The sequence below is a fragment of the Lagenorhynchus albirostris genome, chromosome 20, assembly GCF_949774975.1.
Source record: "Lagenorhynchus albirostris chromosome 20, mLagAlb1.1, whole genome shotgun sequence".
In the NCBI taxonomy this organism is placed as follows: Eukaryota; Metazoa; Chordata; class Mammalia; order Artiodactyla; family Delphinidae; genus Lagenorhynchus; species Lagenorhynchus albirostris.
The window spans coordinates 40,013,376-40,029,427 of NC_083114.1; the positions used below are offsets into that span (position 1 = coordinate 40,013,376).

At 39.5% G+C, this 16,052-nt stretch overlaps 1 protein-coding gene across 1 annotated transcript; it reads right to left on the bottom strand.

Moving 5' to 3' along the window:
• Positions 1–5,194: 5,194 nt before the first annotated feature.
• Positions 5,195–9,253, bottom strand: KRT24 (keratin 24). The gene is given in 11 exon segments (XM_060135727.1): positions 5,195–5,275; positions 5,277–5,299; positions 5,498–5,576; positions 5,579–5,627; positions 5,835–6,052; positions 6,590–6,721; positions 6,911–7,066; positions 7,330–7,486; positions 7,851–7,933; positions 8,728–9,001; positions 9,003–9,253. Coding segments are annotated over 11 exon segments (1,503 nt in total).
• Between the last annotated feature and the right edge of the window lie 6,799 nt (positions 9,254–16,052).

Sequence of the window (16,052 nt, forward strand, 5' to 3'; positions counted from 1 at the left end):
TTTTATTCTGCTTTAAAATTGAAAAATTTTTGTTTACCCTGTCTTAGCTCTTTAAAGTCTAGTAATTGTCCCAATCCTGTCTCCAGATTCTTTATTTCTCCCAGGATTATCTCAATCCAGAAAAATTTCAATTTATCCTTGAGTTGCTACAGTAAGCTACTCACTTTGTCTCTAGTCTCTATCCCCACCACTCCAATCCGCCTTGTGTGCAGAGATCGTATTAATTTCCTTAATCAACCCTTGATAGGTTTCTCCTAAGCCTAAAGCTTCCAAGAGTTCTCTGTGGAACTTAACATTAGTTTCTACTCCTTAGAGAAGCTAAGACCCTCCATGGTTTGACCCTATTCCATGTATCTAGTCTTATCCCTGTCATTCTCCAAAGGTGAATTCTTTATTCTGCCAGATTCAACGTCATAGTTCCATGTAAATCATGGTCAGTCCTATCACTTTTCCTTCATTCATATTGGCTTCATGTCTGCCTATTCAAATCCTTCCTTTAAAATTCAAGCCTTTTTACTTTATTGAAACTAAAAGCATTATCGAATAGATGCAAGGTAATAATTATAAACTGTGTACAATGTATTGGAAAAAACAATGCAGCAGATACCCATGAACCACACTCAGAAATGAAACGTTGTCATTACCAGTACAATTGAGTCACTTGTATGCCCTCTTCCTGACCCTGAATTTTGCGTTTATATTTTATTTGCTGTTCTTTTTAGTTTAACCTTTTTTGTTTGCATCACTAAACCATACATCGTTTCGTAATGGTACAGTACATGTTTTTCAACTTTACATAAATGAAATAATTCTTACTTATGAAACATAAATTAGGTAGTGATTATTTGAACACAAAACATTCTTGTAAATACAGGCCTTCTGTAGTGTATTCAGCTAAAATATTTTTTTCATTTTTAGGATTTCATTTATTTCTAAAAAGAAAAACACTCTTTTCATAACTTGTGACTCCAGTATAAAAATAAGCATGACTTCACGTAGCGTTTCTCTCCTTGGCTTATGTCTTCCATTGTGCCATTGAAGGTAACCATGTCTTACTTTGTCTGAAGCTGTCGGCTACTAGTTTTATATTGTCAGTCTGCAGCATGAAGCTGGTGTCGTTAATGGTTGCATCTGATATCTGGGAAAGCAGGACACAAAAAAGTTGTGTTTGTTACACTCACATTTGTAACTTCTGTACACTGGTATTTAGCGATGACAATTTCAGGGTCTTCAATGAAATTTTAGATGTATATGATTCCTTAATGACAAATACATTAAATAATTGCTTAAATATTTCTTTATAGCATTTATCTCTTCTTTTGAGAATAAAATAACTGTAGGCAATTTACTTAGTCTAATTTCATTTAAGTATTTTGGAGACATTTCTACAACTCCTTCCATAAAATGAACTATATAAAAGTGAGCTAATTAGAAAAAAACCTAATATTGCTAAGAGGTATATTTTGTTGCTTGTTAAATTCCTTAATCTGGTTAAATTGAGAAAAGTACAGGTATATGTGTAAGATGTTCCTAATCTTTTAATATTTTGTCATTTTTAGTGTAGTTCTTTCATCCAGCAGTAGCAAAGTTTCTTACCTTGTTTTGAAGTTCCCCAATTATCCTGTAATATTTCTTGTAGTTCTGTTTTGCTTCTTGACCATTAGCTCCAGGTCCAAAATTTCTTATACGATGCTTTGATTTTATATTCAAGTATACTGTTTGCCTGCTCCAGAGCCCCACCTGGTCCAGGCAAACTGTGAAACGGTCCTTTAGATTTCTTATCCTATTCTTCCCTCACCTGCTCCCAAGTTGGCACTCCCGAAGTTGGTGGGAAAAGCTCGCCAGAAGCCACTTAAACCACATTTCTCCCCTACAAGTCTTCCTTTCCCTTGACCAGAGATTAATTGCCATAGACTTGATTTTTGGGCAAAGTGTGACATGAAAGGCTTCAACCCTGCAAAACCCAATGCCTCCAGGAGAGTATGGAGAGGTATCAATTAGTAACTCCTTTTAGAGCTGATAAAGTGGATGCTTCATCTCTGATAGAATCACTTTAAGGATTTTTTTTTTTTTTTTTTGCGGTACGCAGGCCTCTCACTGTTGTGGCCTCTCCTGTTGCGGAGCACAGGCTTCGGACAAGCAGGCTCAGCGGCCATGGCTCACGGGCCTAGCCGCTCCGTGGCATGTGGGATCTTCCCGGACCGGGGCACGAACCCGTGTCCCCTGCATCGGCAGGCGGACTCTCAACCACTGCGCCACCAGGTAAGCCCGGGGGATACTCTTCACTGCGGTGCGCCGGCTTCTCATTGCGGTGGCTTCTCTTGTTGCAGAGCACGGGCTCTAGGCGCGCGGGCTTCAGTAGTTGTGGCATGTGGGCTCAGTAGTTGTGGCTCGTGGGCTCTAGAGTGCAGACTCAGTAGTTGTAGCACACGGGCTTAGCTGCTCAGCGGCATGTGGGATCTTCCCGGACTGGGGATGGAACCCGTGTCCCCCGCATTGGTAGGCAGATTCTTAACCACTGAGCCACAAGGGAAGTCCCTTGTCTCTTGTTTCTAATCTCTGTGAGGATGGACGCCACCTCCAGCATCCTCACTGTTCTTGTCCATTGTCCTTTGAGGTCAGAAAGACAAGAAGAACCTTATGAATCTCTGGATCCAAGGTCAACAATGAACGTCTATATGCAGGTTGGCATTGGCTCTTCCTTCTTGTCCATAAGTCCAACTCAGAAAAAAGAAACACATTCCTCTTACTTAAAAGTCGACTGGAGAGCTGAACTTTAGAGTTTCAAAATAAAGCCTATGCCTGTTGTGTGGTTTTAAAATAATTTTAGGGCAGATAATAAGGTGTGAACACCCTGTCCTTAACATTTTATTCAGCACTCTAAATAAATTTCACAATCCAAAATGGTTCAATCATTTCAGTTTTTAAAATCGAATGAGCTCATTTTACTGCACATTCTACTGCATCTCAGTATGTTGGCACCTGTGATCTGGCCCTTTCCATATCTGTAAACAATCATTTAGTACAAATACAGCATCTCAACACACGCCGAGGAAACCCAGAATGAGGGTTTCACCTCAAGATAATTTTCAGAGTAGCCGTATACTTTTGCCCTGACATGAGGCTAATACTAGCCGTAAACATAGGTCCCAGGTGGTAGAGGACTAGAAGACTGGACGTGGGAAGACTCATGGAGAGAGGCTTTCCTGATGGGAGGCCACATACAGCTGGTTTCCATGTCTGTCCTTCTGTCTTTAATCCAGGCTGAATCAGCGAGTTCATATTTCTGAACTTTTCAGTAGAGGAGAAACATCCAAGGTTTAACTTGCTGTAATGCTTTGATGGGAAACATATGTTTGGCTTAAGACAGTGTTGCTCTTTTTCTCTGAATAGTGGTCGATGCTTAGCTATCAACTTCATTCTGTGGTTACAGAGTGCCTACAGATCCATTTTTTATGTTTTATTCAGTGTGCCTAGAGGAAAACAAACTACATTATTTGGTTGTTTTTATTATTAAGGTTTGATACTCTCATGCAGCTCTTATTGATTTTATATTTGAAGGTACAATTTACATGAATTACATTCAGGTTTACTCTTTTGTAATTTTTACTTTGGGTTTTTATGCCAAGTCCCATGTCCTTTTCTTAAGGACTGGCTTGTGGGATTGATGATCTAATTTGTGGTCTGGTCATATTAAATTCCTTGAGTGGGAAAGTCCTTATCCAGCCTGGCTTTGTCCTTTGCCTGTTTCTTCCTGAGACTGACCTATACCACCCCCTACCCTACTTTAACAGGCTTCATCTCCCAAGCAAGACAAGACAGAGCTCTGTGGACCACCCATGGGGTAAAAGACTTCAGCAATGGAGAGTGGGAATAGGAAACACCAGCTTGGCTAAGTGACAAGTTTTGGTTAGAGGTGTGGCTAGATTTGACAAGGGAGCAAATATCTGAGCATCTGTTCCCTTTGGGACTTGCAAGGTTTTCGGAAATCTGACACCATATCACATATCCCATCTTCTTTCCCAAGACTTTTATTTTGACCAGTCTCTTAAAAGCTCTGCAAACGTGCACTGTCAGATTCCTGCGGCACTTCTGGTAGATACTGTGGAATCAAGCCCTTCACTGTTAACATCCTGTATTGTCTGCTATCTTCTTTGTGTTTTTAGCTTTCCTCTCCATCTAAAATGTAAGCTTCTTGAAGTAGGAGGTATATCTTATGTTTCTTTTTTTAAAATTAACCAATTAATTAATTAATTTTGGCTGCACTGGGTCTCAGTTGCGGCATGTGGGATCTAGTTCCCTGACCAGGGATCGAACCTGGGCTCCCTGCACTGGGAGAGCAGAGTCTTACCCACTGGATCACCAGGGAAGTCTCTTATGTTTCTTTTTATCTCATGAAATAGTCAGTTCAGTGATGGACGTAAAGAAACTAGACATTAATTAATTATAGACTGATTATTCAATCTCATCCTTTTTTGTGGGCTAAGCTGTTGGCTGTAGTTTTAGGGACACTGAGGTCTAATTTCAGCTATCACTAAGTTCCAATGTGATGTTAAAATTTCCCACATACAGGGGCTTCCCTGGTGGCGCAGTGGTTGAGAGTCCGCCTGCCAATGCAGGGGACACGGGTTTGTGCCCCGGTCCGGGAAGATCCCACATGCCGCGGAGCGGCTGGGCCCATGAGCCATGGCCGCTGAGCCTGCGCGTCCAGAGCCTGTGCTCTGCAACGGGAGAGGCCACAACAGTAAGAGGCCCACGTACCACAAAAAAAAAAAAAAATTCCCACATACAAAATGGCTATAATTTTCATTCTCATGAGGAAGACACTATGTAAATAATGAATAATGTGTACATTATTATTTGTAACGATAATGCAGCTAGATCATAATCTAGAACTTCATTTCTGGGTAAAATATTGCATTTCTTTAAAAATATTCAGAAATAATTTAGTTGACTTGCAAAAGTAAATTTATTGAAGCATAGAAACAATTAGAGCAAAGCTGTCATTTCAACTTTTTCAAGAGAATTCTAATAAGAAAAGAAAAAGATGCAGAAAAATTGGTTAGTCATCTATTTCTGTACGGAAACTTTTTCCCGAAGTTAGCCGGAAAGATGGCTAGATTGATGCAGCTTCTTCATTCGTGTCTTTTAGATTGTTTTCTCTGAAGGACACTCTTGTTGATCTGGAAATTGCCTATTTAAGTTTCACCTCAGAAACGTTGCTGACTTGAGATGAGACAACTTTGCCATCCACCACCTCCTCTACGATGGTCTTTAGTCACTCTAGTCTAGCTTGGATCTGAAAATCAAAGAATCACAATGTCAGTCTGGAAACTGTCACAGAAACATACATCAAGAGAAATCCAAATGCATTCGCTGAGTATGTTCTGTCTGGGTAAGATGACGTGAACACTAGTATACACTTTTTATATGACAAGCAATGCGTGCCTTTACGCTTCAATTATAAAATTATCAGGAACATGAAAAAAATATCTACCTCTTCCTTGGACAGAACAGCTTCCAGATCTTGAGTCACTAGACATGGATGAATCCCTGGATCCGGTGTTTCTGGACCCCGTGTTTCTGATCCCGAGTTTCTAAAATCAGATCCTCCAAAACCAGAACCACTGGAGAAAAAAAAGAATTGTTTTCCTTTGCAGTTTGCAAAGGCAGGAGAAACCCTCCATGCAGAGGGCTCTTTCCCATGAAGGCAGCTGTCATTTGATTGGACTCTTTTACTTTATAAATACAAGTCTGGTCCCCAAGCCCCTTTTTGGTTTCATAATGTAAATACACCAAGGTCTGCGTTTAGCATGTTCCTGACTTTCATTTACCCTCCTTCTCCATCAAGCAGGCAGTGGTGGGGATCAATCTCCATCTCCAGGCGGGTCTTGATGTCCAGCAGCTGCTCATACTCTGTGTTCTGGCGTTCAGTCTCACCCCAGATCTGGCAGATCTGCTCCTCCAGGCCGCTGATCTGCATCTGAATTTGTGACAGCTGTACCATGTAGCCAGCCTCCGTGTCAGCCAAGGTTCCTTCCAGGGAGCTTTTCTTTTCTTTTCTTTTTAACATCTTTATTGGAGTATAATTGCTTTACAGTGGTGTGTTAGTTTCTGCTTTATAACAAAGTGAATCAGTTACACATATGTATATGTCCCCATATCTCTTCCCTCTTGCGTCTCCCTCCCACCCTCCCTATCCCACCCCTCCAGGCAGTCACAAAGCACCGAGCTGATCTCTCCAGGGAGCTTTTCTAAGGGAAAAAGCAAATAAAAATTTCATGATGAAAATAAATCATTGGATGATTTAAAAAATACATTTTATAAGATACTAGGAGAAATGCACTTTCCATGAGTTACAAGCTCTATTGCTCTATCATTGCTTCCTTAATTTTTGTTGCCATTACTTTTTTAAAACGAAATCTTTTATGGAAATAGATATATTACTTCTGACTGGAATGTCTCATGCTTTCAACAACCACAATACAGTCCTCCCTAATCCTGCATTTATTATGTGCCAAGTGGAACATCTTGGCAAAGAAAACCGAATTGCTCCACTGGAGATTTTTGAAAAGCTCTTTGCACAAACCATGGCCAGTTGGGACTGCAGCTCAATTTCCAGGGCTTGCAGAGTGCGTTTCAGTTCTGTGATCTCATTCTTGGTGGAACTGACTGGCCAGGCATCAGCATCGGTAGAGATCTGTGCTTGCAGAGATGCGCTCTAAATACAAATGAAATGCAGTCTCGTTGCAGGCTGATGATGAGTTGAGGCTGATGAGATGGGGCTGATGAGATGAGGCTGATGAGATGAGCGGAAGTGGCGTGTGTGCATGTGTGTGTGTGTGTGTGTGTGTCTGTGTGTGTGTATGTGGCTGTGGGCAGGGCTCGGAGGCTCAGGGTGATGATCTACCTGCTCGTTGAACTGCTCTTCAGCCTCGCAGTGGTTCTGCTCAGCCAGGTCCTCATACTGTGCCCTCATGTCATTCAGTAACTTAGTCAGGTCCGTCCCTGGGTTCCGTTCTACGGTCACATCCCCTCCGGAGCTTCGTTGCATACTCTTCATTTCCTAGCATGAAGGGAAAATAGACCAGAGTGATGAAAACTGAAAAGCAATGCCTTCCTAAAATGTGCTTAAGCCAACAGAAGGTTGAAACTAGCACACTGAAGGGGAAAAAAAGAACCCAACAAATTCACATATAATTTTCTCATCATTACTTTTCTCCCCCGGTTATAGAAGTTGGAAATCCATCCAGATGGAATTTACTGTCATAGAATGGATGTGGGGGAAACTCTGTAGGCCAGTCATTTAATCGTGGACCGTGTTCCTACCTCCTGGTGGTTCTTCTTCAGGTAGGCCAGTTCCTCTGTGAGGCTCTCAGTCTGCATCTCCAAGTCAGAGCGAGTCATGGTCAGGTCATCCAGCACTTTCTGCAGGCCATTGATGTCAGCCTCCACGGGCTGCTGGAGATGCAGCTCGTTCTTGTATCTGGAAGGGTACAGTACAGCCCATCCTTTCATCCTTTCATATTCATGAAAATATTTTCTCCCCTGAGCAATTTGATCATGGAAGGCTAAGTTTTCTCTTAGGGGTTTTTCCCTTGTAAAGAAAAATCTGAGCCTTACATTAATTCTATTGATGGCCAATATTTTTGATAACAAAAATTTCATCCTGAAGCTGCCTTTCTTTTCTTGTTGGTGGAATGATGGTTTTCAAAATGTACCCTTGGGATGTTTGTGAATTCAGGTCTTGATCCCCTAAAAGGTTTCTTTAAAATTTAGAGTAAACTAAGCCAAGGGATTGAATTTTATTTCCCTTAGGACGTTTGTTTTCAAGTCTTCATTTTTCTTACTTCAGTCTGAAGTCAGCAGCAGTCAGTCTGGCATTGTCAATTTGCAGAACAATCCCAGCATTTTCGATAGTGGCAGTAAGGATCTAGAAAAGACAATAATAGTGAATAAATCATGGATGCTTTTTACCTGTGTCTACATGCCCACCTGTGAGAGTAGACGTCGCCTGAGTTAGCTTTTAAAGGTGAATTGCTTTGAAAATGTGCTTAGTAATGACACTGCATTGATAATCCTAATGTATTTAGACATCTTTCTGCAAAAATTAACAACTTGCACATTTATCGGAATGGGCATGGAACGTTGCTTTACAGAACACAATCCTCTGAATATTTCTGATGCTTTGGAAGATCAGTTGTTCTATGGGCTCTTTCAGAAACAGTGTGAAACATGAATTCCACTTCAAAAAAGTCTTTAAAAATATACTTCCCATACAACAGTGGTTAAACATTTTAGATTCCACCACATTCTCATACAATATTTGCACCAGACTTTCTAGGAAGAAAAATAGTTGTAAGACGATTTAAATCTAGCAAGACACTAAAATACATCAACCTGCCAGAATTAATCACGAAATAATTAGATGAAGCTTGTGTCAACTCATAGCCATCACTCTTATGTTAATCAGCTACCTGGCATTGTATAAATTTTACTCTTATGTAGAAATACTCAAATGTAAGATGCAAACAAAATTAATGTGGTTGGATGTCGTGTATACAATACTGTCATAGTTAAAGCACACCAAGTCCCATTTTACATATACAACAAAACAGATATGTTTTCAGATAATTCCTTGATTTAAATTCACCAACATGGTCCATGATCTGAATAAATGGGAAAGCTACAGAAGTAATAGAAATTCAGACATGGCTAGTGTCTCACCTGATTCCTAAGATCTTCAATGATTGGATAGTATTTGCTGTAATCTCTTCCAGCTCCACCAACTCCAGACCCAGGCCCAAATTTGTCATACCACTCCTTGATTTTGTTCTCCAGATCAGCCTTCTCCAGGGCTCTGACTTTATCTAGGTAATTGGCCAGCCAGTCACTGAGGTTCTGCATGGTTTGCTTTTCACCTCCAGAGAAAAGCCCCCCATGGCCAACACCACCACCCATACCACCACCATAGCTGTAGAAGCCTCCGCTAGCACCCCCCGCCGAATCCAGCCCCTCCACCAAAGCCAATCCCAGAGCCTGAAGCTCCTCCCAAACCGCCCCCTATTGAGCAGCTACCAAAACTCCCTCCAAAGCTGCCTCCAAAGCCCCTGCTGGAGCCCCCACTCAGGCCACAGCTGCCGGCCCCTCTTCGGAATCCCCGGGCAGAGCCTCCCCCCAGACTGCATCTGCTTCTGCTGCTGAAGCTGCTGCCACCAGCCCTGGAGGAGGACACTAGAGATGAGCAAGACATGGTGTTCCTGCAAAGGATTGGTTTGTCCAGGTGAGGAGAGGAGATCGGGAACAACCTATTTGCAAGCTGCCTTTTTGGCCCTTATATACATACTTTTAGGGTATTCCTTTTCCATGTCAGTTCTTAATTCCTGTTACCCTTTTGCTCATCCTCAATTGAATATATATTTTTTTCCTCCCGAATTCACTCTACTGGCTTTTTTTCTGAAGCTGGGTCAGAGCCTCAGGGCATTTACTATATCAAGAAAAAAAGAAAAAAAAAAGGTGGACCAAAGCAAAAAAAACTATTTTTCAGAATTATAGTTTTAATTTTTCAGAGGTTTTGATGAGTGATAATTCTTTTCTGAAAGAGCAATTCTGTTAAATTTGCTTCATGATTTCCCAGTTGCAGAGCACATCCCCAGATTAACAGATGTAATTAAAATACTTACCAGGACCAGAATGGAAATTTCCCATCAAACTTGTGACTTTTTGTTCATATTGTTCTCTTAAAGTTGAAATGAGCTTTAGCATCAGCATTTGTTTCAGATTTACTTAATTGTCCTTCTCTGTGATTACTTCAATCAGCATATTTCTAAGGTTGTTGAAGTTTGTGATTTTAGATGATTGTGCTACAAAGATGCTTTTCTTTCTGATTGAATTTGACTCTGATATAATGATACCAATTTCCTTCTTTAGAATCAAATCCTAAGAAACAAAGAGATAATGTTGATTTCTTTGATAACTGGAGAAGGGGATCTGAGTCACTTCTTTTAAAATTTATTTATTATTATTTTTTTGGCTGTGCCACAGGGCATATGGGATCTTAGTTCCCTGACCAGGGATTGAACCCATGCCCCCAGCAGTGGAAGCACAGGGTCCTAACCACTGGACGGCCAGGGAATGCCCTAAATTTATTTTAGTTTTTATTTTATTTAAAAAAATTTTATATGAATCACTTTTTAAAAATAGATCTTTATTGGAGTATAACTGCTGCACAATACTGTGTTAGTTTATTTGTTGTACAACAAAATGAATCAGCCATATGCATATATATATCCCCATATCCCCCTCCCTCTTGAGCCTCCCTCCCACCCTCCCTATCCCACCCCCTCTAGGTGGTCACAAAGCACTGAGCTGATCTCCCTGTGCTATGCTGCTGCTTACCACTACCTAGCTATTTTACATTCAGCAGTGTACATATGTCGATGCTACTCTCACTTTGCCCCAGCTTCCCCCGCCCCCACCCCCGTGTCCTCAAGTCCATTCTCTATGTCTATGTCTTTATTCCTGCCCTGCCCCTAGGTCATCAGTACCATTTTTTCTCTTTTTTTTAGATTCCATATATATGTGTTAGCATATGGTATTTGTTTTTCTCTTTCTGACTTACTTCACTCTGTATGACAGACTTTACATCCAACCACCTCACTACAAATAACTCAGTTTCATTTCTTTTTATGGCTGAGTAATATTCCATTGTATATATGTGCCACATCTTCTTTATCCATTCATCTGTCGACGGGCATTTAGGTTGGTTCCATGTCCTGGCTACTGTAAACAGTGCTGCAATGAACATTGTGATACATGTCTGTTTTTGAATTATGGTTTTCTCAGGGTATATGCCCAGTAGTGGGATCACTGGGTCATATGGTAGTTCTATTTTTAGTATTTTAAGGAAACTTCATACTGTTCTCCATAGTGGTTGTATCAATTTACATTCTCACCAACAGTGCAGGAGCGTTCCCTTTTCACCACACCCTTTCCAGCCTTTATTGTTTCTAGACTTTTTGATAATGGCCATTCTGACAGGTGTGAGGTGATACCTCATTGTAGTTTTGATTTGCATTTCTCTAACAATTAGTGATGTTGAGCATCTTTTCATGTGCCTCCTGGCCATTTGTATGTCTTCTCTGGTGACATGTCTATTTAGGTCTTCCGCCCATTTTTTAGTTGAATTGTTTGTTTCTTTGATACTGAGCTACGTGAGCAGTTTGTATATTTTGGAGATTAATCCTTTGTCAGTTGCTTCGCTTGCAACTATTTTCTCCCATTCTGAGGGCTGTCTTTTCATTTTGCTTAAGGTTTCCTTTGCTGTGCAAAAGCTTTTAAGTTTCATTAGATCCTATGTGTTTATTTTTGTTTTTATTTCCATTACTCTAGGAGGTGGGTCAAAAAGGATCTTGTTGTGGATTATGTCAGAGTTTTTTTCCTATGTTTTCCTCTAAGAGTTTTATAGTGTCTGGTCTTACATTTAGGTCTCTAATCCATTTGGAGTTTATTTTTGTGTATGGTGTTAGGGAGTGTTCTAATTTCATTCTTTTCCAGGTAGCTGTCCAGTTTTCCCAGCACCACTTACTGAAGAGGCTGTCTTTTCTCTATTGTATGTTCTTGCTTCCTTTGTCATAAATTAGGTGACCATATGTGTGTGGGTTTATCTCTGGGCTTTCTATTCTGTACCATTGACCTAGATTTCTGTTTTTGTGCCAGTATCAAACTTTTCTTGATTACTGTAGCTTTGTAGTATAGTTTGAAGTCAGGGAGCCTGATTCCTCCAGCTCCGTTTTTCTTTCTCAAGATTGCTTTGGCTATTCAAGGTCTGTTGTGTTTCTATACAAATTTAAAGTTTTTTGTTTGGATCCTGTGAAGAATGCCATTGATAGTTTGATAGGGATTGCACTGAACCTGTAGATTGCTTTGGGTAGTATAGTCATTTTCACAATATTGATTCTTCCAATCCAAGAACATGGTATATTTCTCCATCTGTTTATGTCATTTTTGATTTCTTTCATCAGTGTTTTATGGTTTTCTGAGTACAGGTCTTTTGACTCCTTAGGTAGGTTTATTCCTAGGTATTTTATTCTTTTTGTTGTGATGGTGAATGGGTTTGTTTCCTTAATTTCTCTTTCTGATTTTTCATTGTTAGTGTATAGGAATGCCAGAGATTTCTGTCAATTAATTTTGTATCCTGCAACCTTACCATATTAATTGATTAGTTCTAGTAGTTTTCTGGTGGCATCTTTAGGATTCTCTATGTATAGTATCACGTCATCTGAAAACAGTGACAGTTTTACTTCTTTTCCAATCTGTATTCCTTTTATTTCTTTTTCTTCTCTGATTGCCGTGGCTAGGACTTCCAAAACTATGTTGAATAATAGTGGCGAGAGTGGATATCCTTGTCTTGCTCCTGATCTTAGAGGAAATGCTTTCAGTTTTTCACCATTGAGAATGATGTTTGCTGTGGGTTTGTCATATGTGGCCTTTTATTATGTTGAGGTAGGTTCCCTCTATGCCCATTTTCTGGAGAGTTTTTTTTTAATCATAAATGGTGTTGAATTTTGTCAAAAGCTTTTTCTGCATCTACTGAGATGATCATATGGTTTTTATTCCTTAATTTGTTAATTTGGTGTATCACATTGATTGTTTTGCATATATTGAAGAATCCTTGCATCCCTGGGATAAATCCCACTTGGTCATGGTGTATGATCCTTTTAATATGTTGTTGGATTCTGTTTGCTGGTATTTTGTTCAGGGTTTTTGCATCTATGTTCATCAGTCTATAATTTTCTTTTTCTGTGATATTTTTATCTGGTTTTGGTGTCAGGGTGATGGTGGCCTCGTAGAATGAATTTGGGAGTGTTCGTCTCTCTGCAATTTTTTGGAAGAGTTTGAGAAGGATAGGTGTTAGCTCTTCTCTAAATGTTTGATAGAATTCACCTGTGAAGCCATCTGGTCCTGGGCTTTTGTTTTTTGAAAGATTTTAAATTACAGCTTCAATTTCATTACTTGTGATAGGTCTGTTTATATTTTCTAATTCTTCCTGGTTCAGTCTTGGAAAACTGTACCTTTCCAAGAATTTGTCCATTTCTTCGCGGTTTCCATTTTATTGGGATATAGTTGTTTGTAGTAGTCTTTTATAATCCTTTGTATTTCTGCAGCATCAGTTATGATTTCTCCTTTTTCATTTCTAATCTTATTTATTTGCATCCTCTCCCTTTTTTTCTTGATGAGTCTGGCTAAGGGTTTATCAATTTTGTTTATCTTCTCAAAGAACCAGCTTTTAGTTTTATTGATGTTTGCTATTGTTTTCTTTGTTTGTATTTCATTTATTTCTTCTCTGATATTTGTGATTTCTTTCCTTGTACTGACTTTGGGTTTTCTTTGTTCTTCTTTCTCTAGTTGCTTTAGGTGTAGGGTTAGATTGTGTATCTGAGATTTTTCTTGTTTCTTGAGGTGAGCTTGAACTTCTATAAACTTCCCTCTTAGAACTGCTTTTGGGTCATTGTGTTTTCATTGTCATTTGTTTTTATGTATTTTTAAATTTCCTCTTTGATTTCTTCAGTGATCTCTTGGTTATTTAGTAGTGCACTGTTTAGCCTCCATGTATTTGTGGTTTTTACAGTTTTTTTCCTGTAATTGATTTCCAACCTCATAGCGTTGTGGTCAGAAAAGATGCTTGATATGATTTCAATTTTCTTAAATTTTCTGAGGCTTGATTTGTGACCCAAGATGTGATCTATCCTGGAGAATGTTCTGTGTGCACTTGAGAAGAAAGTGTATTCTGCCACTTTTGGGTGGAATGTTCTATAAATATCAATTAAATCTATCTGGTCTATTGTGTCATCTAAAACTTGTGTTTCCTTATTTATTTTCTGTTTGGATGATCTGTCCATTGGTGTAAGTGGGGTGTTAAAGTCCTCTACTATTGTTGTGTTACTGTCGATTTCCCCTTTATGGTTGTTAGCATTTGCCTTATGTGTTGAGGTGCTCCGATGTTGGGTCCATAAACATTTATAATTGTTATATCTTCTTCTTGGATTGATCCCTTGATCATTATGTAGTGTCGTTCCTTATCTCTTGTAACATTCTTTATGTTAAAGTTTATTTTATCTGATATGAGTATTGCTACTCCAGCTTTCTTTTGATTTCCATTTGCATGGAATATCTTTTTCCATCCCTTGACTTTCAGTCTGTATGTCTCCCTAGGTCTGAAGTGGGTCTCTTGGTGACAGCATATATATGGGTCTTGCTTTCGTATCCATTCAGCCAGTCTGTGTCTTTTGGTTGGATCATTTAATCCATTTACATTCAAGGTTATTATTGATATGTATGTTCCTATTACCATTTTCTTAATTGTTTTTGGTTTTCTTTTGTAACATCTTTACTGGAGTATAATTGCTTTACAATGGTGTGTTAGTTTCTGCTGTATAACAAAGTGAATCAGCTATACATATACGTACATTCCCATATCTCTTCCCTCTTGTGTCTCCCTCCCACCTTCCCTATCCTACCCCTGTAGGGGGACACAAAGCACCCAGCTGATCTCCCTGTGCTATGTGGCAGCTTCCCACTAGCTATCTGTTTTACATTTGGTAATGTATATATGTCCATGCCACTCTCTCACTTTGTTTGGGTTTGTTTTTGTGGATCTTTTTCTTCTCTTGTGTCTCCCACCTAGAGAAGTTTCTTTAGCATTTGTTGTAAAGCTGGTTTGGTCGTGCTGACTTCTCTTAACTTTTGCTTGTCTGAAAAGCTTTTGACTTCTCCATCGAATCTGAATGAGATCCTTGCTGGGTAGAGTAATCTTGGTTGTAGGTTTTTCTCCTTCATCCCTTTAAATATATCCTACCACTCCCTTCTGGCCTGCAGAGTTTCTGCTAAAAAATCAGCTGATAACCTTATGGGGATTCCTTTGTATGTTATTTTCTGTTTTTCCCTTGCTGCTTTTAATATTGTTTCATTGAATTTAATTTTTGTTAGTTTGATTAATATGTGTCTTGGTGTGTTTCTCCTAGGGTTTATCCTGTATGGGACTCTCTGTGCTTCCTGGACTTGGGAGACTATTTCCTTTCCCATGTTAGGGAAGTTTTCCACTATAATCTCTTCAAATATTTTCTCAGACCCTTTCTTTTTCTCTTCTTCTGGGACCCTCTATAGTTTGAATGTTGTTGCATTTAGTGTTGTCCTGGAGATCTCTGAGATTGTTTTCAATTCTTATCATTCTTTTTTCTTTATTCTGCTCCTCAGCAGTTATTTCCACCATTTTGTCTTCCAGCTCACTTATTCGTTCTTCTGCCTCAGTTATTGTGTTACTGATTCCTTCTAGTGTATTTTTCATTTCAGTTATTGTGTTGTTCATGTCTGTTTGTTTGTTCTTTAGTTCTAGATCTTCGTTAAACATTTCTTGTATTTTCTCAATCCGTGCCTCTATTCTATTTCCAAGATTTGGGTCATTTTTACTATCATTACTCTGAATTCTTTTTCGGGTAGATTGCCTATTTCCTCTTCATTTATTTGGTCTCACAGGTTTCTACCTTGCTCCTTCATCTGTGACATCTTTTTGCCATCTCATTTTTCTTTTCCTTTTTTTTATGAGTGGGATTGTGTTCCTGTCTTAATGGTTGTTTGGCCTGAGGCTTCCAACACTGGAGTTTGTAGGCTGTTGGGTAGAGCTGGGTCTTGGTGCCGAGATGAGGACCTCCGGGAACCCTCACTACGATAAATATTACCTGGGGTCTGAGGTTCTCTGTTAGTCCAGTGGTTCAGACTCAGAGCTCCCACCGCAGGAGCTTTGGCCTGACCCCCAGCTCGTGACCAAGATCCCACAAGCCGCCCGGGGTGACAAAAAAAAAAAAAAAAAAAGGAAAAAAGAACAATAACAAAGTAAAAAATAAAATTAGACTAGGAAACTAACAGATATGTTAGAAAAAAAATAAAAATAAAAATATAGATGAGACAATAACCAGAAGGTAAAACAAAACCACAATAGTAAAAAAGAGGAGAAAAACAAAAAGGTGGAAAAGGCCTTGGCTGTGGAGGGCGGG